Consider the following 25,586-nt stretch of genomic DNA (forward strand, 5'->3'; position numbering starts at 1 on the left):
AATAAGCTGACGGATGCTTGGGTTGCAACATGCATCAAACAGTGCCTGCGGGTTCAGGTAATAGGGGAGCAGCCAGTGTTGCCCTGTCCTAGAACCGTGTGCTTCAACGAACAGCCTTTAATGTCACAAGTGACGAGCAACATTTCTCTTATCAACCAAGACCTCAGCAACTGCAAGTCTCTGTTAACTTTGATGTTTCGAATGCGTTCAGCGCACGCACACACACGCGCGCGTGTATATATATAAATGGCGAGGAAATCAAAATTCCAGCAGAAGTTTATTCATGGAAGCAGAGAAAGAAAGGGCAAAGGAGGGAGGGACTACATCAGGAACACATCATGAGATACACTCATCAGACTCTTATTCACCCAAGATTTACATGTGTCTGCAAGATATGCAGAATATTGACCCTTAGATAATTAAAGACCACGAATCTTCAAACACAGATTATTTTCACTTCGCTGCACGGATTTCTAAAGTGTCTTAACAACAAAAGCGAAAAACCAAAAGGCTTCCGGTTGCCCCTCGGGGAACGAGAGCATTAACCAGGAGTTTCTACTCCTCGGGTGTTCTGGTTCTTCGGGGACCAACACTAGCTGACTCTGCTCATTGGAAGGTACTCAGAGCCTAGCCGCCGGGTGTCTACACTAAGTACCCTGGGTACAGCAGGCAGTAGCCTGCTCATTTCCAAGTACCTTCCCAAGGCCAGCTGGGACTACCGGTATAGCAGGAATCTTTCCAGCAGCTCCGGCAGATGCAGCTCACGGATGGTCTGACGACACGCTCGGCCCAAGCACTTCCGGACACACAGGCGACAGAGCTGGGAGAGAGCAGGCGGGCCTGGGGAAGAAGTTACAACGTGTGAAGTTCATGGTGGTGGGACTGGGGGAGAAGGGGAGACCAGGGGACCGGAAGAGGCCGAAATGCTCCACAAGCTGGCTCCGTGCACGGATCGTAGAGCGACGTAGCAGACGCTAAATACACACAGGGACCCCAGTGTGGCCCTCTGGGCGGCGACATGTTTGGGTGAGCCCTCTAAAGGTGAGCGTGTTAGCGACAGTGGAGAATGAGGCTAAGCAGAGGCAAGTCAGGAATGAAGCGTGAGGCCTCAAGGGAACGCGCCTCATTCACGTATCGCACGCGCCAACGAACGGGATAGTACTGGCCGAGGAGAACCAAGCGAGGGACAGCTGCCAGGAGGGCATAAAGGCCTGTAAGGTCACAGAGGCCTCCCGGACCGCCTGGCTCTGGCTGCCCGTGAGGCGGTGCTGGCTGGGTCCCAAGTCATTTTCGGAAGGGCCCTCCATTCACACAAGGCTCCCAGCTCCATGAAGGATCTAGAGAAAGGACCCAACTCACTTAACCCCCATGATATCCCAAACCTCAGTCTCAAAGGGGCTCACGGAGTCATCACGCCCATGGCTTTGCGTGGCTGAAGGAAAGTAACGAGAGCCCCAGATATGGCTGAATAGGACGAATGAGGCTTTGGCTGGAACGCTAGTTATGCAGAGGCATTTGTAATGTCCCAGTGTTCCCTAGCCTCACTGTATCAGGAAAGATCCCTTCAAGTAGACCTGTGTGATTACCGGACTGCATAAAGTTGTCCTTCTCAAGACAATCCTACTGTAACAGGATCTTGCCACCCATGAGAAATGGGGCCCTGCATATGCAAATAGCCAGATAACACCTGAATTGAGGTTTCTAAGGAGGATCTATGTGACAGAGCCCATAAGTGCCCTTCGTTAAAATCTTGGGAAGCGCGAGTGGAAAGCATCTCCACCTGTCACCCAACCGAAGCTCCTCTGCAAAACAGTAACGCAGACAAATCGTCCAGCGTGCCTAGAGAAGGTCAGATACCAGAGTGAACTGTGACACAGCTGGCGTCCATCCTTCCAGACCAAGCAGCTGTACTTGTGACGACAGAAGACAGAAGCACCTGCTTAGAACGAATCTAAATCCTGGACCTGGAAACATCTTTGACGGAAGGAAAGAGGAAATGTGGCAATTGCCATAAACCATATTCTCGGCTAACAGTTGGAAAGGACCTGGCATTTCCAAACTGGGAGCCGGTAAGGAAGATCAGAGTTCTTCAAGTGGAGATTCAAATAAAAGAGCAACCATTAAAGACACAGACTATTGGGAATAATCTAGACCAGTGGTACTCAAAGTGTGGCCTCAGTTCAGCAGCACTACCTGGGAACCCAGTGGGTGTATAGAGCCTAGGCCCCATCCCAGACCTCCTGAACCCGAATCTGCATTCTAAGTAGATCACCAGGTGATTCATACTCATGGTAGAACTTAAGAAGCACTGACCGAGGGACGTCTGGGTGGCTCAGTCGGTTAAGCGTCCGACTTTGGCTCAGGTCATGGTCATGCAGTCCGAGGGTTCGAGCCCCGCATTGGGCTCTGTGCTGATGGCTCGGAGCCTGGAGCCTGCTTTGGATTCTGTGTCTCCCTCTCTCTCTGCCCCTCCCTTGCTGGTGCTCTCGCTCTCTCTCAAAAGGAAACATTTAAAAAAATTTTTTAAAAAGAAGCACTGACCTAGAAAGCATTCCTGAAATGACTGAACCGAGCGTTCTACTTGGAAGGTATAGAAGACACGAGGGTGGTTTCATGAAGTGGAACTGGTGAGTAAAATAAAACCCTTCTCGGCCAGAAAGTGTTTCAGAAGGTTCAGCGCGGGGCCATCATAACACTGAGCGCATGTTCTGGAGTCAGACCGCTTGGCTGGGGTCCCACTTCTCCTTAGCAGTCATATGACCCTCTGCAAGCCAGTATCTTTATGCTCTCTTGTCCTATCTTCAGCCGGGACAGCACCAGCTACTGCAAAGTGCTCGCGGCTTTAAAGTTTTCAGAATTCAGGGAGATTAATCCAGGTTTCAAATTTTTTAGCTCAGCGCCTAACACGTGTAAAACTGAATAATGACTATCACTGTTTTTAAGTTTGTTTATTCTGAGAGAGAGTGAGAGACAGAGAGAGAGAACGAGCAGGGGAGGGGCAGAGAGGGAGGGAAAGAGAGAATCCCAAGCAGGCTCTGCACTGTCGGCACAGAGCCCGACGCGGGGCTCGATCCCACAAACCGTGAGATCATGACCTGAGCCGGAACCAACAGTCAGATGCTTAACTGACCGAGCCACCCAGGTGCCCCTTATTACCATCACCTTTAATAGTCTCCCAAGCATGCAAACGATCAGTACAGGCTTGGATAATGTTCTCTTTCTGTATAGACTTAGCATGACTGACTTCTGAATTTGGAATGCAGAGCCTCTTAGAGACCCGCCTGGTCTCCTCGGGCATCTGTAGCTCCACTGGCCCACGGTGGAAAGGGGGGTGAGGCAGTGGGGGGGCACAGATCCGCCTGCTCCCTGATCTCGAGGGCAGGCAATCGACTTGGCCACCCAGTCCAGTGTCTGAAATACACACTCCGTATCCAGCCTACAGCCTCTAACTCAAGTATTGCTAGCTTCCGCTGACAAATATTTCTCCAAATATGACAAAGCAGGGTCCTGGTCCACTCCGCTGGGCACTTATTCCAAGCCAGATGTGGCAGTTCACCTTTTCGTGGTGAAAACAGAGTTCCCGGAGTATTTTCTCATCACGGAAAATACACAGCAGCCTCCCGGTTGCATAAATGCCCTTCCGTTACAAGTGAACACATACGCCTACCGAATCCCATCTCGGGGACGCCAGCGACGCCTGCTGCCTCCCACGTGCCACTCCCAAGGAAAAAGAGAAAAGAGGTAAGGAAGTCTGGAGAGAAGACAGGGAGGGGAGACAGCGGATGCGCTTCCGGGACAGAACTGGACACCCAGCCCTTCGTTACCTTCCCGGAGCAGGAGGGCCTGCTCCACACCGCTTTTTGGAGCCGCCAGATCCAACGCACTTTTCCCCTCGGCATTTCTGCACTTCAGGGGAGCCCCATAGTCCGCTAGCAGGTGGACGACCTCCACGCTGGACTGCCTCGCAGCGGCGTGGAGTGGGGTGTCCAGACTCTGGCCGCGGTCCACGCTGGCTCCTTGAGAAAGCAAATGACACGAGTCAACGCTGAACGTTGATGTGGGAATACGACGGGCCTAAAATACAGCAGCTGCGGAGGGAAGCATCTTGAATGTCATGACATGCTGGGCCAATCTTCGAAAATGTCTGACCCAAGCCTAGAGCCTCAGCAGTGGCTACTGAAACTGCTTCAAAGGATCTGGGTGAGAAGAGTGAAGAGAGACATTTTTAGGCACTTAAAATACATTCCTTGCTTTTCCGTACGAACCGTGTGACAGACAAAATACCTGCAGCGCCTTTTACGCAGAATTGTTTTGTTTTTTGGCAAAGGATAAAGTTAAGATTAGTTGGTACTTAGGTCATTCCGGGCTCCAAGAAAAAGATTTCTGAACTACGACAGGGAGTCGTAAATGATAGGGGATGAAAAAGACAAAAAAAAAAAAAAAAAAAAATCTTGGAGATAAGAATTCTTATTTAAAAGTTCTTAGTACAGCCTCTAACGTCAGCGGTGAAGTTTGGGGAATCTTTAATCAAGTAATAGTTTCAAGACATTTTACTTCCCCCCCCCCACCCCGGACTCCCAGTGTCTGTATATACCTTTTAGAATGAAGGAAGTTACTAAGTACCTCAGCAGGATTGATCTAAGGGAGTCTATGGCAAATGTCTGTTATTTTTGCTATCCGGCATCCTCCTGGTAACCACACCTAGGTCTCCCTCTGAGGAACCATCCCCTGGGATTCCCGGCTCACGTGTTTCCAGGGAAGCCCGACAACTACAAGGCAGACTGAAATCTAAGCCAGTCAGTGTACTGTATTTCCTTTGGCCACCATGATTGGTTCAGAGATGGGCAGGTGACTCAAAAAGAGCCAACGCAATAAAATTCTTTTTTCCCACTAGGACTCATGGGAAAGAGACCCTTGCTCTCTCTTGAAACCACCAAAGAGAACCATACCAGGTGAATGGAGCCAATACCAAAGGAAGTGGACACTCATTTCTCTGGAAAAGTTCTGTTTTAAACATTCAAACAGCAAATACTGTCAGAATTTTGTCCAGCCTGACAAGAACTTAGTCTTTAAAGCCATGGAAAACCAACAAGGTTAACAGGTTCTTCTCATAAAAAGATTTCTGGAAGTTACCTAATTCTAGAAGTTTCTTCACACAGTCTACCCTCTGGTAGGTGCAGGCCACATACAGGGGAGTTCCAAGCTGGGGCACTTCTTGGTCAATGTTAACGTTATTTGCCAGAAGAATCTCCATGCACTCTCTATGACCTGGTGGCACAAAAGACAACCTTACTCAAGTAAGGGAAATATTGACTATTTACAGAACTACAGAAGTGCCTACCTGGAATGGGCTTTAGAAAAAAGCTAGCCCAGGGGCGCCTAGGTGGCTCAGTCCGTTGAGCGTCCGACTTCGGTTCAGGTCATGACCTCACGGTTTGTGGGTTCGAGCCCCGCGTCGGGCTCTGTGCTGACAGCTCAGAACCTGGAGCTTTCTTTGGATTCTGTGTCTCCTCTCTCTGCCCCTCCCCTACTTGCATGCGCTCGCTCGCTCTCTCTCTCTCTCAAAAATAAACATTAAAAAAGAAAGAAAGAAGGAAGGAAAGAAAGAAAGAAAGAAAGAAAGAAAGAAAGAAAGAAAGAAAGAACGAACGAACGAACCTAGCCGGGTGGGTACCTGGGTGGCTCAGTGGGTTAAGCGTCTCTTGATTTCAGCTCAGGTCATGATCTCACGATTCGTGAGATTGAGCCCCACGTCGGGCTCTGCGCTGTCAGCTCAGAGTCTATTTGACATCCTCTCTCTCGCTCCCTCTCTCTGCCCCTCCCTCGTGCTCCCTCTCTCTCTCTCAAAAATAAATAAGTGTAAAAAGAAAAAGAAAGAAACCAGATATTTTTTTTTAGGCAGAAAAAAAAATATCTTTTTGGAAATCTTAGAAAAGTCCAAAATAAAGACCATTAAAGAGAAAAGAATGCCCATACGTCCCCAGTGCAACTCCTCTTTGCAGCCCTTACGGTGCCTCCATCTAAACTACGGGCTCCAAGGAGCACAGCTGGAATCATTCTTCACGGTGAAGCCACCAGTTTCCAAACAGAGGCTGCAAGATGCACAGGGGTAAACGGCCCACAAAAGCCAGTGCTCAAATCCAAGGCCCGTGTACGGCTGCACCTCCTTATTCTGGTTACCCTGGAAGACACCTATGAGAATATGTAAAGCCCCAACTGTAGAATATACGTGTAACTGCACTTTCAAATTCAGGGCTTAACAACAACTACACAAACAAGCATTCTCCTCGGAGAGGCTGCCCAACGAATAGACTCGAGTGGACCAGATGGACTTGACAGATATATTTAGAACTCTGCATCCCAAAGCGACAGAATATACTTTCTTCTCGAGTGCACATGGAACATTCTCCAAGATAGATCACATACTGGGTCACAGAACAGCCCTTCATAAGTATACAAGAATTGAGATCATACCATGCACGCTTTCAGACCACAGCGTTATGAAACCTGAAATCAACCACAGGAAAAAGTCTGCAAACCTCCAAAAGCGTGGAGGTTAAAGAACACCCTACTAAAGAATGAATGGGTCAAACCAGGCAAGTAGAGAAGAAATTTTAAAATATATGGAAACAAATGAAAATGGAAATACAACAATCCAAACGCTTTGGGATGCAGTGAAGGCAGTCCTCAGAGGAAAATACATTGCAATCCAGGCCTATCTCAAGAAACAAGAAAAATCCCAAATACAAAATCTAACAGCACACCTAAAGGAAATAGAAGCAGAACAGCAAAGACACCCCAAACCCAGCAGAAGAGAAATAATAAAGATTAGAGCAGAAATAAACAATATAGAATCTAAAAAACTGTAGAGCAGATCAACGAAACCAAGAGTTGGTTTTTTGAAAAAATAAACAAAATTGATAAACCTCTAGCCAGGCTCCTTACAAAGAAAAGGGAGATGACCCAAATAGATAAACTCATGAATGAAATGGAATTATTACAATCAATCCCTCAGAAATACAAGCAATTACCAGGGAATATTATGAAAAATTATATGCCAACAAACTGGACAACCTGGAAGAAATGGACAAATTCCTAAGCACCCACACAGTTCCAAAACTCAAACAGGAAGAAATAGAAAGCTTGAACAGACCCATAACCAGCGAAGAAATTGAATCAGTTATCAAAAATCTCCCAACAAATAAGAGTCCTGGACCAGATGGCTTCCCAGGGGAGTTCTACCAGACATTTAAAGCAGAGATAATACCTATCCTTCTCAAGCTGTTCCAAAAAAATAGAAAGGGAAGGAAAACTTCCAGACTCATTCTATGAAGCCAGCATTACTTTGATTCCTAAACCAGACAGAGACCCAGCAAAAAAAGAGAACTACAGGCCAATATCCCTGATGAATATGGATGTAAAAATTCTCTAATAAACATTTTAAAATAATTCCTGTCCAAGGGTGCCTTGGTTTCAGCTCAGGTAATGATCTCACAGTTCATGGGTTCAAACCCCACATCGGGCTCCATGCTGACAGCGTGAAGCCTGCCTGGGATTCTCACTCTCTCTCTCTCTCTCTCTCTCTCTCTCTCTGCCCCTCCCCCACTCACTTGCTCTCTCAAAATAAATAAACTTAAAATAAAAAATAATTCCTGTCCTTTTACTTTTGTTTTTCTTTTTCTTTGCGGAAGAAACTGAGCCTGGTCTGAGTTAAATTTAAGTACTCACAGAAGTTTCAAAAAATTAATATATAAATGATGGACACTAATATAACAGTGTCTAAAATAATGAATTTGCTATTTTCTCTTCCATTCTGTGGATGTTGGTTCCTAACATGCTTTTAGATACAGGAAAAAAAAATATGTAGAGACTCATGAATTCATGTATTTATAAGTACGTATGTATTCTGTGGGTCCATAGATACCAAACACCCCAACATAAAACCATCCACGAATTAAATAATTCAAACCATTCCCAATATATATCCATTTTTAAATGTTTGGATGGAAATGCAAATATCAGATTAATTTTCACTTCAAATCAATAGTAAAACAATTTTTTAAACTTTTAGATCAATCATTTCCAAAGGAGACCATTTTCCTTCAACTTAAAGGATCTACTTAAAGTTTGGGAAATGACCAACCTCGGTTATTAATCAATAGGTGCTTATTAAATATGTATAAGACATCGAAACCATGGATACACTGAGATTTAGGTCTTTTGTTGCATTTCAAGTAATCCATAAACAAAGGGGGCAAAAAGACAAAAAGAAAACCAGACTCAAATACAGAGAACACACTGATGATTACCGGGGGGGGGGGGGGGGGGGGGGGGGGGCGGGTGAAAGAGGTGAAGGCAATCAGGAGTAACACTGAGTAATGCACAGAATTGTTAACTCATTATATTGTACACCTGAAACTAATAGAACACTGTATGCTAATTAGACTTCAATTGTTAAAGAAATGGAACAAAAATAAAAGCAGAGAAAAAAAGTAGTCCGCTGCAAAAAAAAAAAAAAAAAAAAAAATTACCAAGTGACATATTTAATAACCTGGGGCAAATCTTTCACTATTGCCTTTTGAAATGAAGACTTTCATCCCGAATTAGACCCGCAAAGATCACTGTTCTACAGCATTCTAACTTCCCCCACTGTATTTCTGATCTCAATAGAAGAGAATAACTCCACCAGTGGGTGACAGAAATGCTGCTCTGTCAGTGTGACAAATGGCCTTGACCTTTCAAAGGTATCTTCTTGTTCTGTCTAGCCAATGCATCAAGTTTTTAAAGACCTCGATTTGGGGGCGCCTGGGCGGCTCAGTCGGTTAAGCGTTCCACTTCGGCTCAGGTCATGATCTCACAGTTTGTGAGTTTGAGCCCCGCGTCGGGCTCTGTGCTGACAGCTCAGAGCCTGGAGCCTGCTTTACATTCTGTGTCTCCCTCTCTCTCTGCCCCCTTCCCTGCTCATGCTGTGTCTCTCTCTGTCTCAAAAATAAAATAAACATTAAAAAAAAAATTTAAAGACCTCGATTTTACTCTTTTCCCTCATTTCAAAAGTAACTGAGAACACGGGAAGCTAGAATCAACCTGAAGGTTTCTAATGCGATGCTTTTTAAAGTTGCCACCTTTTTTCAATACCTAATGACCTTGAAGTCAGCAGCTCGTCTGGAGTATACTGCTGGCTGTGGGCAGTTATGTTGAATCTTCCATTAGGGATACCATCAGCCTTGGCTTTCAGACACTTTCATAATTTATTTTAGTGGCTGATGTTTTATGGGCTTTGGGAAATGAGCCGCTCTTTCCTAGTAAAGACAAGACATACGCAACGTCCGACTCGTGGAAGTCACCCCTGCAGTCGGAGCCACCAAAACACCAGCAAAGAGTTTCCAGAGAGGCCTGCCGAGGGACCGACTCCCTAGGAAATGCGACATCACAGACAGAAAGGGCGTGGTGAACACTATACCACTGATTGGCGCAGATCGGAGCGAGCCCACCAGTTGGTGTGCATTGTGGCGGCCGACTCACCTCTCTTCACTGCCTCGTGGATGGGTGAAGCCAAGTGCGCCTCCAGCTGGGCCTTGGCTCCAAACTCCAGCAGCACGTGGACGCACGCAGCACTGCCGCTCCGGCACGCGTTGAAGAGGGGCGTGGCTCCGTGGACCGTCACTCCGTTGACCTAACGATGAGCGAAGAGGCCCAGAGGATTTGCGATTTTTCTCTCACCGTTGCCAAGTGTTTATTCCTATGCATCTGCCTGGAGAAAGTTCCCATGCTGGTGGATGAGCGAGGGAACTCTACATCACTAGGGTACCATGTTTTTTAGATGCCAGCAATCTGTCAACTCTCACCTACAAATAATATCCCAAGTGGGACAAAATGGGACAGAGCTTTTCAAATGTATGCATGGGCATTCCGGAGCTTCTTACGAGCCTCCTAACCATGGAGGAGGGGGGCCCGTTTGGTGGTTAGCAGCATGGCCGCTGGTACCATTAGCTCGGGTTCAAATCCCAGCGTTCTCTCTTCTATTTGTTCAGAAGCCTCGGTCGGGTTATTAACTTTCTGTGCCTCAGTTTCCTTACCTGTAAAATGAGGATCATTAAAGACTCTGCCTCATGAAGTTATTGGGTGCATCAAGTGAGTCACCACATGTTAAACACTAAGAACACTGCCTGGTGCCCGGTGAGCATTTAGTACACAATTGCAACGACAGTTGTTTTCATTGGCCGTTCCTACGGAGCTGACTCCCCATCCCAATCATGAACCAATGTGGTGGGCCCCGAAAGTACTGAGAAGCCAGGTCCCCAAATCTGCGCTTGCAAAAACTCTCCTCAGCAATTTCCCCGCAGTTCTGTCCGTCCTGCCACAAGTTCTCTTACTGGTCTGCTCTAGTCCATACCGATTGCGTGTGCCAGCAGTGACTCCTAAAGAGATCACGATCAAGCCAAAGGCACAAAGAAAAGAGCCATCAACATGGGGTCTCCGACCACCCTGGGTGCCTTCTAGGGATGCGGGAGGCACCTGAGAAGCAACACAGCTGGAGGGCATCTTTGGGTATTGGCAATAGGTTGGCCAGGACATCAGGGGACCAAGGCCTTCCGGTGGTGAGGCTCTTGCCTCAACAACTGAGGATGCGGGCGTGTGGGAATCAGGATCCCAAATTTTCTGGTCTCAGAAACCAACAAAAAAGCTCCCTCTCCACAGTCCCAGGGTAGCCCCCATTATATTGGAAAGTGAAGGAGGAGAGGCTAAGGTGGCGGCGACAGACAAGGACAGGGGAGGTAGTGTGCAAATTCATACAGCCCAGGGATTTTCTAACCTATTTACATTTGTACTGAAAAAATATTTCGTGGAACTGGTTCGATTTGTTGTTACTGAGAATCATCCTCATCCTCAGTCCCGAAGTCTTCTAATTTGATTTCCTCAGTTTCTCAGGTCAGGGCAGCAAACATTTATTGAGCACCTATTAGGTGCCAGTGTTTCAGAAACAAAGGCGAGTAAGGCAACTTGCGTCTCCTGAACAGGGTGAATTCTATCAGGGAAGACAAACACAGAAAGAGATCATTTTGATACAATAATAAATGCTTGGGGCGCCCGGGTGGCTCAGTCAGTTAAGCGTCTGACTTCAGCCCAGGTCAAGATCTCTCCATCTGGGAGTTCGAGCCCCGCGCCGGGCTCTGTGCCGACAGCTCGGAGCCTGGAGCCTGCTTCGGATTCTGTGTCTCCCTCTCTCTGCCCCTCCCCCGCCTGTTCCCTCTGTCTCTCTCTCAAATAAACATTAAAAATGTTTTAAAAAATAATAAATGCTTTCGAGCACCACAGGAGCAAGACAAAAGAGAGTACAGACTTGAGAAATACTGAGGAAGCAAAATTAGCAGGATGTGGTGATTAATTAGTCAGGGAGATGGGAGAAGTAGGATGATCCCAGGTCTGGAATGGGGGAACGCAGGAATGTGTTCACCTGGCCTCTGAGACCGGGCTGCAAGGGGAGCCCATCCCCCGGGGAAGGACATCAGAAGCACAAGTTTCAGATGCACGGAGTTTGAGGCACCCACGGGCCTGCCAAGTTTGAGGAATTTCCTACTGATTGACCAACTCTCTTTTATTCCTTGTCTCCTTCTGATTTAAATGTTAAATAACACAATCTTCACCGACTGTTTCCTCAAAAGATGGCCAAACACAAGGGACTGCGTCTGACTCTATTTTTTTTTTTTTTTTGCCTCCCACAAAAACTCCCAGAGTTGTACCAGCACACACTCCTCCACAACCCGATGTGGTTTGCTATCTCCCGCCAAAGGAAGGAAACGGCCCTCACCCAGCCTCACCCCTTCACTACATGTGAGTTGACTACGCAGTAACTTCAGGAAGCACCACCGCATAAAAACACACGACCACTGTGGCATCGGGAAAATCACTTTGCCCAAGAAAGGCTTTTATATTCAGTTCGACATAGACCCAACTTCCATATAAAATGCAAAGAACAGCTTCAGTTAAGCACCTAAAAACATTGCCGCTCGTGAAACAACACGAGGACTGAGTTAAAAAGTGGAAATTAGCAACAAAATGGTATCTGGCAACTAAATGAATGTGACTGAGATTTTCAAAAGTTGTAAGTTCACAGTTCTGTTGTGATATCTATTACACACAGCACCTCAGCCACTCATGCTTGAAATAAGGATCCTGGGGGGTGTATGGCATTGTTGAGTCACTATATTGTACACCTGAAACTAATAAAACACTGTATGTTAACTATACCAGAGTTAAAAACGATAATTTAAAACTAAAATAAACATAAAAAAAAGACACATAAGGATAGAATTTTAAAATAAGATAAAGTTAATTCTGTCGGGTTTTTTCAATGTATTACTTATTAAAAGCTTATTTAATTTGATGATTTTGCTCAATAAAAATAGTCGTTGGTTTACGGTGTTGAATTAAGAGCGTTTTTGTTGTCGCTCTTTTAAATTGTACTCTTTCTCATGTTTCACAGTCCATTTCCCGAGATCGGTTTCAGAGAACTCTAGTTTGAGTTGATCTTTTGAAACTCAGCAGGGCAATTTTCAAGGATTCCTGTGAATTACCTCATTAGAATGCTCGCCCACGGGCACAGAGGCTGAAGAGGGGAGTGACCAACCGTGTCTCAGGAATGTGCACGCGGACAGGGCCAGACCTGTCTACACCGCCAGTGGGTGCACAGTCTGGAGGGTAGCGTCTGTTTAGACCCTAGCAGGTGCACCTGGGCAGACAGGGCTGCGGGAGGGGGCGGCGGGGGGAGGGGCGGTACTCACGTGCGCGCCCTTTTCCAATAAGGCTTTAGCGCAGGCCACGTGACCTCCGAGGCACGCCTCGTGGAGCGAAGAGACCCGGTTAATTGTCACGAGGTTCACGTTGACACCCTAGAATTTGGAGAGAAGGGGTCGAGGCTGCGTTAGCAATGCCGGCGACTCCCGGACTTCAGAGTCCGGAGTCCAGCACACAGCGCTCCGGCATTCGTATGCCGTAGTGGCAGCACTGCTCTTGACCGCAACTCCAGGGCATGGAGGGGCCTCTGCCGTACCAGGGTCCGGGGCCAGCGGCTTCTCCTTACCCAGTCCCAGCACGCCCCCCTCCTCTTATGCCTTGTCTTGGAGTCCATGTGACAGATGGGCATGATCAGCCCCGCTGCTGGCCGACTCTGACTTCGTGCCCTGATTTTCACAACTTGGCCCTGACCATCCCCCCGACCCATGACTACCACTTTCTGTGAAAGCAGGAGGTCCCTCTCAGCTTTTCTGAACTGAGTTCTGCTTCTGATTTCCTGCCTCCTAACCGACCCACTGAAAACTTCCGAAACCTAGTGCATGACCCTGAACCCCAAACGCCAACCTAAGTTCCCACGGCCTCCCGCCCCACGTCCCTGGGGCTGGTGGCATCCCTGCTGTGGCCAGCAGCTGGGACTTGCCACTATTGCCCTGTCCCTTCCTCTTAGGGCCTCTCTGTACCTCGTTGGTCCCATCCGTTCTCATGCCCTGAATACGATGTCATTACTCTAGGGCTGTGCTGTCTATTTCAATTTGGGTATTTAATACAATTAGGAAAATTTCCCTGTGTATTATTTCCCTTTAAGAAAAGAAAAACAGGCTGGCCCACAAGGTGGCAGCAGTGTACTAGGAAAAACAAAAAACAAAACTTCCATCTGGTGCAAAGTCAATTCCTGGATTCGTACCCATGTGATGTTGGACGGGCCTGAAAGACCGTCTAGAGTGAGTCACCTTCATTGTGCACGAGAAAACGGAGAGGCAGAAAGTTCAAACTATTACTAAGACTTAAGGCTCCCCCAGCCGTCGATGACAGCCAGCACGATAGGAGCTTCTCATCCCTGGTTTCCTGCTCTACTCCACCACACTGTATGTGAAATAAAGTAAAAAATAAAATAAAAGAATACATTTTTTTACTAGTGTGTAAGGGTAAAGAAGTGTGCGTGCACTGAGAAAAAGCTCAACTTCCCTCTGAAGAGCACTCCTGACACATTTAAGCACACTGGTTTACAGAAATCAACATGCTTATGAAGTATACTTAAAAATAAAGTCGGGGGTGGGGGACACCTGGGTGGCTCAGTCGGTTGAGCGGCCGACTCTTGATTTCAGCCCAGGTGAGGATCTCACAGTTTGTGAGTTCGAGCCCTGCTTCGGGCTCTGCGCTGACGGCACAGAGCATGCTTGGGATTCTTTCCTCTCTGTCCCTGCACCGCGTGCGTTCTCTCTCTCTCTCTCTCAAAAATAAACAAACATAAAAAAAATAATAAGTACTAAATACAATGTGGGATCCTGGATTGGGGCCTGGAAGAGAAAAAGGACTCTGTGGGAAAACTGGTGTGATCTCAATAGTCTGCAGTTTAGTTAATGGTATTGTAACAATGTTAATTTCTTATGTTTTACTAAAGTACCATGGTTATGTAATATTAGCACTAGGGGAAGTTGGGTGAAGCATAGGCATCTGGGAGCTGTCTGTACGCTCTTTGCAACTCTTCTTTATTTTTTTAAAAAAATGTTTATTTATTTTTGAGAGAGAGCACAAGCAGGGGATGGGGCAGAGAGAGAGCGGGAGACACAGAATCCGAAGCAGGCTCCAGGCTCCAAGCTGGCAGCACAGAGCCCGATGCGGGGCTCGAACCCACGAACCGTGAGATCACGACCTGGGCCGAAGTCGGAAGCTTGACCGACTGAGCCACTGGGCACCCCACGACTCTTCTTTAAAATTATTCCAAAATTAAACGTTTATTAAGAAATACTACTAAAAGTGTTGAAGTGGGAGACTAAGAGGGAGGAGGCGGATGCCAGACTTTTCACTGTGTACCTTTTAGTATCACTTTAATCTTTGAACGATGTGAATATATTACGTGCAAAAAAATAATCAAATTCTAAAGTGCTTAGAAATAAATAAGCAAGTGATAAAAATCAAGCACAAAAGCCATTTGATTACTACTGGCAGTACTGTTTTCCTTTTGCCTCTACTTCCTTAAGAAGTGACACAACTCATAAAGAAGAAAGCAAAAAAAAAAAAGCACACCCGTGTGCACGTGTGTGCGCATGTGAAAATGGTAAGGAAGCCAGGTTCGGTGGTAGCTAGGATGTAGAAAAAAGATACAATAAATCACCTCCTCTATACACACGTAGATTCTAAAACAACGTCAATGGAGCATGTACACCTTTGTTCATTCATTTTACAAATATTGACTAAGCCGTTACTCGTTGTTCAAGGTGCTAGGGGTACAGTCATAAATAAAATAGTCTTAATAAGTAAGACTTTAACAAATCTTCCCAAAGAGTAACATCTACCCACGTCAACCCATTGTAAATTTGCTCTTGAAATACCGTATCAGGGGAGGCGGACTCTAAGGTGGCCCCCAGCGATCCCCGATTCCTTGTACTGGCTCACTCTGTAATCCCCTCCCCTGGCGTGCGGGCTGGATCTATCGACTCACATCTAATGAATAGAATATGGCAGAAGTGATGGGATGCCATTTTGGAGATTAGGTTATACTAAGACTTGCTTCTAAGGCACTGTCTCCCGCTCTCTCCGGGGGAAGCCAGCTGCCATTTCGTGACTCGGCCCTGTGGAGAGGCCTTTGTGACAAGGGGTTGAAGCTGGCCAACAAGCAGATGCGTGAGCTTGGAAGCGGATCCTCCCCGCTCGAGCTGTGAGATGACCGCGACCCCAGCCGACACTCCGCTGCCTGCAAGAGACTCAGAGCCAGAACCACCTGCCAGGCTGCCCCTCGGCCCATAGAAACCGTGACAATCCGCACTCGTTGTTTTCAGCCACTGTGTTTTGAGGTCATTTGTTATGCGGTAATAGCTGACTAATGCAACTTCGGGGCCATTGTTACCAAGGAACACTGGGAGAGCACAGGGTGAGTTAGTGCAACAAAGATTTGAAGGCACTTACCGTCACCCTCACAGGGAAACTGCCTATGGGGTAAAGGCAGGCCCGGAGGGGGAAGGAGGGCGCTGGGCGGAAGACATGAGCCACATTCCCAAGAAAGGAGAGGCAGGAGGAACAAACGGTTGAGCTGCAGAGAATACATACAGCGAGCCTGGCTGTGCGGGGAGCCAGATGGGGCAAGCAAGACTCCGCTTCAGTCAAAGCTCGTAAAGCATGACGCTGATGATCGCAAAGGCACACAGGTTCAAGTCTCTGGTTCACTTACTTGTGCAATTAAAGTTTTAAGGGCCAGTAAGCGCCCCTGGGCCGCAGCTTCATGAAGTGGGGATCGATCAGCCCAGCAATCTGCAACACAAATCAAGCTCAGAGTCAGGGTCTGGAGTCTTCTTCCGGGCAGCTCAGTCGTGCTGCCCACCCACCGTAAGAGGAGGTTTGGAGAAGAGGAGGGAAGCTTGGCCCACGCACCAGGCTCTTTCAGCAGCCACTTTCAGGGTGACAAGCCACTGAGTATATGTCCACCCATTTAGTGATGTGTGTGGAGAGGGAGCACGTAACATCTCTCTCACCCTTTCGGGCGGGGGGCGGTTTTAATAAGCAATAGGCTGAGTTTGAATACATATTCTCGGAGCTGGAGTCTGATAGCTCCAAACAAGGCAAAGTGAGGGGCAAAGCTGGTGGACAGGCCTCTCTGCTTTCATCTTTACCCTGCCTCTTACCCTCACCTCTACCCTGAAAATGCAACAGCTTGTACCCCATGAAGGAGGCCTGAGAATCAGGGGAAATGGGTTTGCTCTCAATTCCCTAGGTAATTAAATGTCTCTCTTTCATTTAGGTGATGAGGCATATCTATTCCCATGACGCAGAATATGGCTTTTCAGATGACACAATCTTCCACACTTTTCGGTGGGCGGTTAAGCGTGATGGCTAAGCCCAGAGCCAGCGGGGCCACAGGGCCTGGGTTCAAGTCCCACCTCGACCACGTTCTGCCAAGAAGGGCAAGTTCCTAAAATTATTTCCACGTCAATTTCGTGATCTGTGAAATGGGAGTACAGTAATTTAGTACTTAGCAAGGGCTTAGGTCTCTAAGTAGGCCAATAAAGCACATCCATAATGTCAGGTACTCAAGCAATCTGTGAGTAAAAAGTACACACGCTGGGGCAGTGCCCTAAGGGGCAGCTTCAGAACAGCCTCACAAATATTTCTTTTCCTGTAATTGCTGGTCGGTAAACAAGACTGACCAGCTCCAGTGGGCATTTGCGAAGTAACCCTCTTAAAACACGCCAAAGAGCAAATCACTTGTTTCGGAAGGCCTGTCCCAGTTTGTAAAATTTCAACTATGATCGTGCTCTTCATACACCGAGAAGCACGTCGTACGGTTCGGATTTCACACAAAAGGCCCGTCTCATCAACCTGTTCTAGGTGATCCTGATGGTGCCAAGAATCCAGGTGTTCCTCTTCCTGCAACCCGGGTGGAAACAACCCCATCAACGCTAGGACTACGTGAATGCGAAATAGCTCGAGGCCGCAAGGACGGAGTGACTTTTCCAGCAGATGGGAACCAGGGCTGTCGACATTTCAGTGGGCCCTCTTCTTAGGCCGAAACTCACTTCTTACCGTCTCGTAACCTCTGCGTTATGAAAAGGGGGAAGCCTAGAATGGACTCTACGGGGTTGGACTCAAGTTGGAGCAGTCGGTATGAAAATGTGATTTTCAACGTGTGGATTTATATTGGCACCATTGTAACAAGGTCTTGGAGAAATGGCTGATTCCAGGGCCGGGCCAGGAAAAACGTAAGATAAAGGTGGCCTCGAACACCTTGTGCCAGGAAGACAGTGAATGACGGGACGTGTCAAAAAGACGCAGGAGCTGGCTCGAAGGGGCTTCCACTGGTCAAATATGGGATGCCTTCAGCATCCAAATACAAAGTGATGGTAGGAGATTATACCCTATCAAAGAAAATAGGAATCTGTAAGTACTGACTGATAGAGATTAATATACAAATAGCAAGGAGGAAGCTCGTCCTCATAGTACGACACCAACTTGGAAATGTGGAAGGAACGGTAGAATCTGGCTCCAGTGATCTCCTCACAAAATAACTACTAGGTATAAAAGAAACACAGGCGATTTTACAGTAGCACCAAACTGTAGACACCACCTTACCCAGCGGATCAGAGTGAACGTCAGAAGTGACGGACCAAATCGGCCCGGTGTGCCATGCCATGGAATGCAACGGGCGACATCATGTACTATCGGAAGGAAGGCGATGGGAGAAATACACACAGCATCTGTGATCTTCCTGCTCAAGATGCATAACCCAAATCTAATCTTGAGGACACTGTGAGCCAACTCAAACTGGGGGCCGTTCTCTAAAATACCTGGCCTGTAACTTGTTCGAGGAGGGACAGAGGAACCGTTCCAGACTGAAGAAGGCGGATGAGACACAACGTCTAAAGGCAATATTTGCTCTCAAGGACATTATTAGGAAAGTTGGGTAAAAATGAATGGGGTCTCTGGGCAAAGAGAAGTGGGAATTCTTGGTACCACTCTTGGGCCTTTTCTGTCACTTCAAAGTGGGTTCCAAGATTTAAAAGTGTGTGTGTGTGTGTGTGTGTGTACACACACGTATGTAAGTTGGAACTAATTTATATATAATTAAGTATACACACACACATACATATACTCACTGGTGTTTTCGTACTCCTGATATGAAAGTGCAATGCTTTGATAAGAAAAATGGATACAAATTTTAACATGAAAAAATACTGTTTGCGCCTCCACTTGTTCCTGAGTCAGTTAAAAGCTGACGAATTTGAAAATCTCTTTGGACATTTATAATTTGCATAAGCTGGGAATCATGACATAATGAATGCATATAATCCTCGATTAGTCAGCCTTGGTTTTCTTCTAATACATCTTCACCTCGTTCAATATGAACCGTGTATCAGACATGCTACAGTCTTGCCTAATCGCTCTTGGAAGCGGACCTGGGCCCTGGGGTTAGGAGGTCAGTCTTCATCCACGGACGTCCCTAGAACCTTGACCCGTGTCAGGAGCAAACCTACAGCCGTGGCTCTGTTACGCCCTTGTTCCAACAACAGCCAGTGAACCCGAGTCACCCGAAAGTACAGTAAGTATTTGATTCAAAAATCAGAACAAGATTTACAGTAACTAGCTATCGTGAAATTAGAATACTGACACAACGTGGCTTTATTATTTTTACAACTTACTTCCGAGTGGCCTGTGGGGGTCCCCTTTCCTTCTGAGAAGCAGGAACCCTAACTCCATCTTCGTCCTCTTTCTAGTAATTTCTGTTCCTCACCAGTCCCGTAAGACCCACTCCGCACATACAACCTGGATAGATCTCGAAACCTAATGTCGAGTGAAGGAAGCCAGACACAGGAGGGCACGTGCTGTGTGATCCCTTTCCGTAACATACAAAAGGGGGCCAAACTCACCTGGGGTCAAAAGGACCCCAAGGAGGGGTGGGGGCTGACGGGAAGAGGAACCAGTGGGGGCCATGCTGATAATATGCAGTGTCTTGCTCCGGGGAGCTGGTACCTGATCGCGCTCACTTTGTGAAAATTCATCCAGATGTTCGCTTAGAATTTGTGCCCTTGTCTGTATTTACAAAGTTCTTCAATCGAGAGATTTGAAAACGACCAGTGTACTGGTCAGTCCACTTTGGAAAGATAATCTCCTCTCCTCTACCTCCTCCGGGGGCAGGGGATGGCCCTCTCTGCCACGCCAGCAGCTGCGGACAGAAGAGCAGCGTGTCCCCATAGGTGTTCCCACCTCCTTCTTCTGGGTGCCAGCTCCCCTTGTGGTTTGGGGGTGGGGAGAAGAGAGAGGGAGGACGTCTCCCCAGGGAAGTGGAAGACGAGGCCGGTCTCGCTCGCTGGCTGCCTCAACTGCAGGTGTCACTCCTGGTCTGCGGGCTTGCCCTTCCTACCGGGGCTCACTTCCAGGCCCCCTTCCTGTTCACTGGCATTCGGCCCCCTCGCCTCCTGTCCCCTGTCAACGCAGCGCCCTCGGACACCCCGAGCTCCCACCCCATGTCATGGCAAGCCTACGGGGCCATATTCTTGTCCACCCAGAAAGCAGGAAGAGAGCAGGGCTGGGCTTCCTTCTCACCACGCCACTGCCCTCTTCCCGCTGGACAGGCCCAGCGGACAGGTCCGGAAGTTGCCCCGGCTGACTTCCAACTTGACAGGGAGGTACCAAGCTCCCCTGCTTTCAGAGGCCCCTTATCTAAACTCGTATTTCTCCCGGAGCCCCTGCCCTTGGCCCTCGAGAGAGGAGGGAAGGGAAGAGCCTCGCGTCGTGAACCGGAACACCCCAAAACGCACGGCAACCCATTTGCCCCACGTAACGAGACCTCACTTCCAGTATTGGCAGAAAGAGTACCGAATTCCAAGGTTTTGTGACCTAGAACGCACCCTGCTCTGGTGTTAAGAACCGCTGGGTTGAGATCCCACCTAACCTCAGGGTAGGTTTCTTGGCCGGGGATCCTTCGCTCTATCCGCCATCTCCCCATACATAGCATGAAATGAATCCATTCGTATCCCCTTCGATGTAGAAATCCTCTTTGTTTCCCCACTGGAAACAAACCCGCTCTCCAGGAAGCCACCTTCCCGGTCCCATTGTTTTCCAGCACTTGCGTCAAAGGGCCTAGAGTTTTCACACAAAACCCTTTCCAGCAACTCAGCCATGGTGGGTTCTCCTGCTTTCCTCTTATTCCCAACACGCAGTGTCTCGCTCTTACCGTTCTTGTTTCGCAAATTGGAGCTAATTGTGAGAAATTAAGGATTGAAGTTACTTGGCAGCTAGGGAGTTTTTCCATTCCTTTCAGGAAATATCAACTAAGCTCTCCAAATAAGTGAGCGCCTAAGTAGGACTCAAGCCTTCTCTCCTAAGGCAGTCTATTTTTAGTTCTTGGGCAGACTGCCTGTGTCACGGGGCTGCAAGCACATTAGGAAGATAGTTTACTGGACAAATATGTTTACTTGTTCCTGATGAAGTGTATGGAAAATGTTCAAGTGCGTTTTCATCCCCCTCCGCCCCCCCGGTGGACTTTTTCTCAGAATATGACAGCTCCTAAAACCACACATTTCAGTAACAAAATCGGTTCTGAGGGGATACAGTTGTCTGACTGCCAAGTATTCAAGATAAAAACCTGTATTATTACTATTATTATTATTAAATTTTTTTTTTTTGCAATTTCCCCCTTCCTGATTCTGACAAGTATTTGAGCTTACTGGTTTATTACTTTTAAAGAACCCCCTAACCGGTTATAATCTCTAGTGCACGTGGAACAATCTTTAGTCTCTTTATTCAAGTTCCAAAATCATATGAAGCAATATCTTCTCCTGTAGCACTTATCAGAGAAAACACATTCAAGAGGAACCTCAATTTTGAACCAAAATATACACAGGAGCCTAGCAGAATTAATGATTTAAGTAAAACAAAGGTAATTGGAAAAAGTCACATTATAATAAATTTCCTGAGATACCTAAAATATTAGAATACGATTGAGTTAAAGTGCACGCTTTCTAGAACACTCGATTCCAGTCAGGAGATGCACCATGGTCAATGAACACCTATTTGCAGGGTGTTAGAAGGTTCCTCTGAGCCCATCAGGAGCAGGAGAGCTGAGCTAAAGGTAACAGTTGGTGCGGGCACACCCCCTGCTGAGGGCTGGTTGTCCAAATTTGGGAAAGCCGGCGGGCACCTGTGATGTGTCGCCATGAAGACGACGGCTGGGCCAAGGCTTGAGAGGACAACCAGCAAGACTGAACAAGAGTAGAAGGCTAGGTAGATGGTTTGGCAAGAAGGGACCAAAAGCAGGAAAAACCGGCTGGTAGGGGAAGGGTAGGAAAAAGGAGTCAGGGGGATGAGTCAGACAGAGGCAGGGCCATCAAATCAAAGTGAGGCTTCTGAATTTAGAACAAGGACAACTCATTTTAAGCCTTAACATTTAGACTGACACGGATCTTTTAGATTTGGCTTAACATAAACATTAAAAAAAAAAAAAAAAGAATACAACAGTTTCCAATCTCGTATCTGCAAATGTAAAATCACCCAAATTTTGAAAACCAAGCTTTTTCCCAAGTTTGATGCAAACTCCTTTGGCAGCGAAGCATGGTAAGGACTCAGGTTAAGAGATTTTTTCTTTTTAATTTGTATTTCAAAATATCCAATATAATACAGAATGTTTGATTTGGGGAGGCGGCTCGAGGCCCTGCTGGGAGTGCCGTGTAATATACACTATAAACACTGTTCAATCTTCCTAGTAGCCCCCAAACTCCTGAATCCTGGACCACGTCTGGCCCGAGGGTTGTGAAAACAGATTATCAACCTGTATCTATACTCTATTTTTATCAAGTTTGATGACCAAGCCCTGTACTAAATACAGCTTCAATTCTGGCCAGATTGGCAAAGGCAGAAAAATCATATACCGCATCTGTCAGGAATAAGTACCTGCAGAGCGATCTGAGGGCTGAAGGTGGGCTCCAGCGATCCATCCGGTGCTCTAGACGTCGTGCCAAGGGCTAATGACAATGTTTTCAACTTAAATACGAGTGTGTGTGTGTGTGTGTGTGTGTGTATGTAGATATATATATATGTATACACATATATACACACACACGTGTATATGTATATGTATATATACATACACACACACACACACACATATATATATATATATATATATATATATATATATACACACACACATTATTGACAAATCACACAAAGAAGCCTGAAAAATAAAACAGCCAACCTGGTTTAACTCAGGTCTGGTAAGTTATCTACAAATTTAATAGTTTAAGCCACAAAGACATATTGACCAATGTATTCCAGAATGTGAAATCCAGAAAAAAAAAAATCCAGATTTTATAGCCCCCAAAATGATATTTAATGAGGGATATGATGCTAGGTTTAGCTTCCAAAAGAAAGCGTGCCAGGACCTATGACAGGCTAAATAAACCCTGCCCTGGGTGAGTTTTTTTACTGCTCTCCCCTTGTTTCTGACAGCTCTGTTCAAGAAATTTAACCTTGGGCTGAGACTTTTCTAAGTCAATTAGCTAACTTACTGATTAAATGTCACATATTTTCCCAACAGACATCTGTCTGACCAGTGAGCAGCAAAGATAATTTCTGGTTGCACAAGATTTTGTTCTTTCTTTTTAATACATCTAGCTTGAAGAATATAGCATCTGACTGCTAACAGTGTCAGAAGAAAAAAAAAACCCAGTTTCTGGCATGTTACGGCCTGCATTATCATAGAAAGCCTTATTTACCACCTCTGGATATCCTATCATATACACGTATGGGGGGGGATGTGTATTTGTATACACATACAGCCATCCACACACGTAGATATGTATACATAGGAAGGAAATTAAACTGAAAAATTAACATGTACTATTCTCTCCCAGTCCCTGCCTTGTTAATGATATTCAAAAGATACGTTTTTGACTTTATAACATGACATTACTTGCAAATTAAATGAGTATTATCCTAGGAGCTTGAACAAATAAAGGCATTTGAGCTAAGGAATGAGTGAGCTCTATTTAAGAGATTTGTATTACAGTTCTAGACCCAAATCCAAACCATGCTTACATGGGTTTTGACTATTATAAAACCTTTTTAAGAGCGTACTTAATTAAGGATGACAAAGACAGAAACAATGCACGTGAGCAACAGGAGAAAACATTCTCAACACGCTCTTGCAATAACGACTTTGTTGGATTTGACCTCATTTAAACCATGAGGATGATGTATCTCTGAGAATACCAAAATTGTGTTACTGAAACTCTCACAAAGCCCTGTTCATATTTACATATCAAATTAGAAAATACGATTTTCAGATCACACTTAACTTGAAACTAAACAGAAGCTTTTTTTTTTTTTTTTTTGTTAACCAGTCTAAGCAACGTACCTCCCTGAAATGTGTGACAAATGTAATCCCCAAAAGAAACCTCTTTCCACATTCCGCGCCTTCTGACACTTCCTGAAACTTCACGACTCTCCTCATTTCCCCCAGTTAATTGAAGCATTCTGATGCTTTATCTTTGGAGGTCTTATTTCTTTGGATACTGCTGTTATCTAGCGTCTTCAAAGTTGTCTGGCATATTGGAATCACACAGCCTAAGTCTATTTTGAAAGAGAATCCTGGGTGCAAATTGAAATGGACGCTAGATAAAGAATGATGTCATCCTGGAAACCCCTATGAACGCTAAAAATAACAGAGGGAAAATCTGAACTCTGTTTACGAATAAATACTCCTCTCTCAAGTGACAAGCCCAGCAGCAACAAGTGTATCTGATTCATTTACTTTTGTGGCATCTCACGACAATTAAGGTGAATCATTTCTGGAGAGAAACGGAGACGAAATCCTACAAAGCAGGACAGTTTTAAAACGTTTCACCCAAATGTTGGCATTTCACACGAGTAAAAGCCGCGTCGTGAAGGATGTTTCCTGCCAGTGACAAGTGGCTAATCGATTCGCACTGCAAACGACAACACAAAAATATACATAGCATGCCACAGCTGCTGCTTGAAATCAGATATATTGGTCGTTCTATTTCCGGAGGGGACCCGGTCTTGTTAGAATGCATTGTTGAACTTTGTTGAAAAATATTAAAGAAAATCCCCTATCGGTAATTTTTCAGGTTAGTGGAAACGAGATTTCTCCAAATACTCTTAAAAAGCCACTACCCTAGTTCCTTCTTAAATAATAACCACTAATAATAATAGTACTACGAACTTGCAAAAATAAAGCTGAAACTCCTTCACAAACCGGTGCTGTAGTTTCTAAAAGTACCCACACAAAGCCAAACCACAAATAAAATCCACCCTCCAGAAATATCATTCGTACGAATCATCTAGGAGGTTTTTGGTTTTTTTTTTAAGTGTTGAGAACACACGCGTGTGATTTTACCTGAAATTCCACCATAGATCTCTTCTGCTATCCTAGCCGCTTCTTTTCTATTTCCTTTGACGATATAGAAATGAGTTAGGAGAGCCAAAAACACTTTGATTAAAAGTTTGAAGAAAAAAAACGTGGCAAACATTGTAACAAAAATGTTTTTAAAGCCATAGGAAACAGGACCATCTTCCATTTTGGCTTGCACTCTCTACAGGTTCTTGGTGCTGCAAAATTACACTGAGTTATGATTGGTATCACATGACATCTATTTTCAACTTTCTAGCTCTTGGTGCTCTGTTACTGAGAACTCGTGTGTACCTTCTAAGCTAACTGTGATTCGGAGGCTGCATGTGCTGACTTCCACAGCCATGTGAAATGAACTAAAGGAACTTCCTTTTAGACCTGCATTCCTCAGTGCTATTTAACCAACGGGATTCCTGTCCACATCTTTTTGATCCCTCAATCCCAATTTGTGCTGCAGTATGTTGGAAGGCAGTATCGGAAAGATAAAACAAACTTGTCAGATCCCATGGTGACGAAGCGAGTCATTTGAAGTGGGAAGTACCGGCCCCAGAGCATTTCATTTTCTCTTCATTCTCAGGTTTATGGGAGATAATGGCCCGATCTAAAATATGACCGGTTAAAAAAAGGCCATTTACTCTAAGGCGGTACTTAATAAAAGGCTCATCTCGGATGCCTGTCCAAGTGGATGTGTCGGATTGAAAGCATTAGACCA

The 25,586-nt window shown here is 46.0% G+C and overlaps 1 protein-coding gene across 2 annotated transcripts; it reads right to left on the bottom strand.

Annotated features, from left to right (window-relative positions):
* Positions 1-276: 276 nt before the first annotated feature.
* On the bottom strand, positions 277-25,048 carry ASB11 (ankyrin repeat and SOCS box containing 11). Of its 2 annotated transcripts, none has more exons than XM_042974449.1 (7): positions 24,863-25,048; positions 16,184-16,263; positions 12,783-12,890; positions 9,523-9,673; positions 5,134-5,268; positions 3,825-4,016; positions 277-840 (listed from the first exon to the last, which is right to left on the bottom strand). In XM_042974449.1, the coding sequence occupies exons 1-7, from the start codon at positions 25,041-25,043 to the stop codon at positions 716-718; spliced, it is 972 nt and encodes a 323-aa protein (XP_042830383.1). In that variant the 5' UTR covers positions 25,044-25,048; the 3' UTR covers positions 277-715. The 2 variants fall into 2 exon arrangements, with proteins under 2 accessions (XP_042830383.1, XP_042830384.1); XM_042974450.1 differs by lacking the exon at positions 24,863-25,048 and adding an exon at positions 23,861-24,059.
* Between the last annotated feature and the right edge of the window lie 538 nt (positions 25,049-25,586).

The sequence above is a fragment of the Panthera tigris genome, chromosome X, assembly GCF_018350195.1.
Source record: "Panthera tigris isolate Pti1 chromosome X, P.tigris_Pti1_mat1.1, whole genome shotgun sequence".
In the NCBI taxonomy this organism is placed as follows: Eukaryota; Metazoa; Chordata; class Mammalia; order Carnivora; family Felidae; genus Panthera; species Panthera tigris.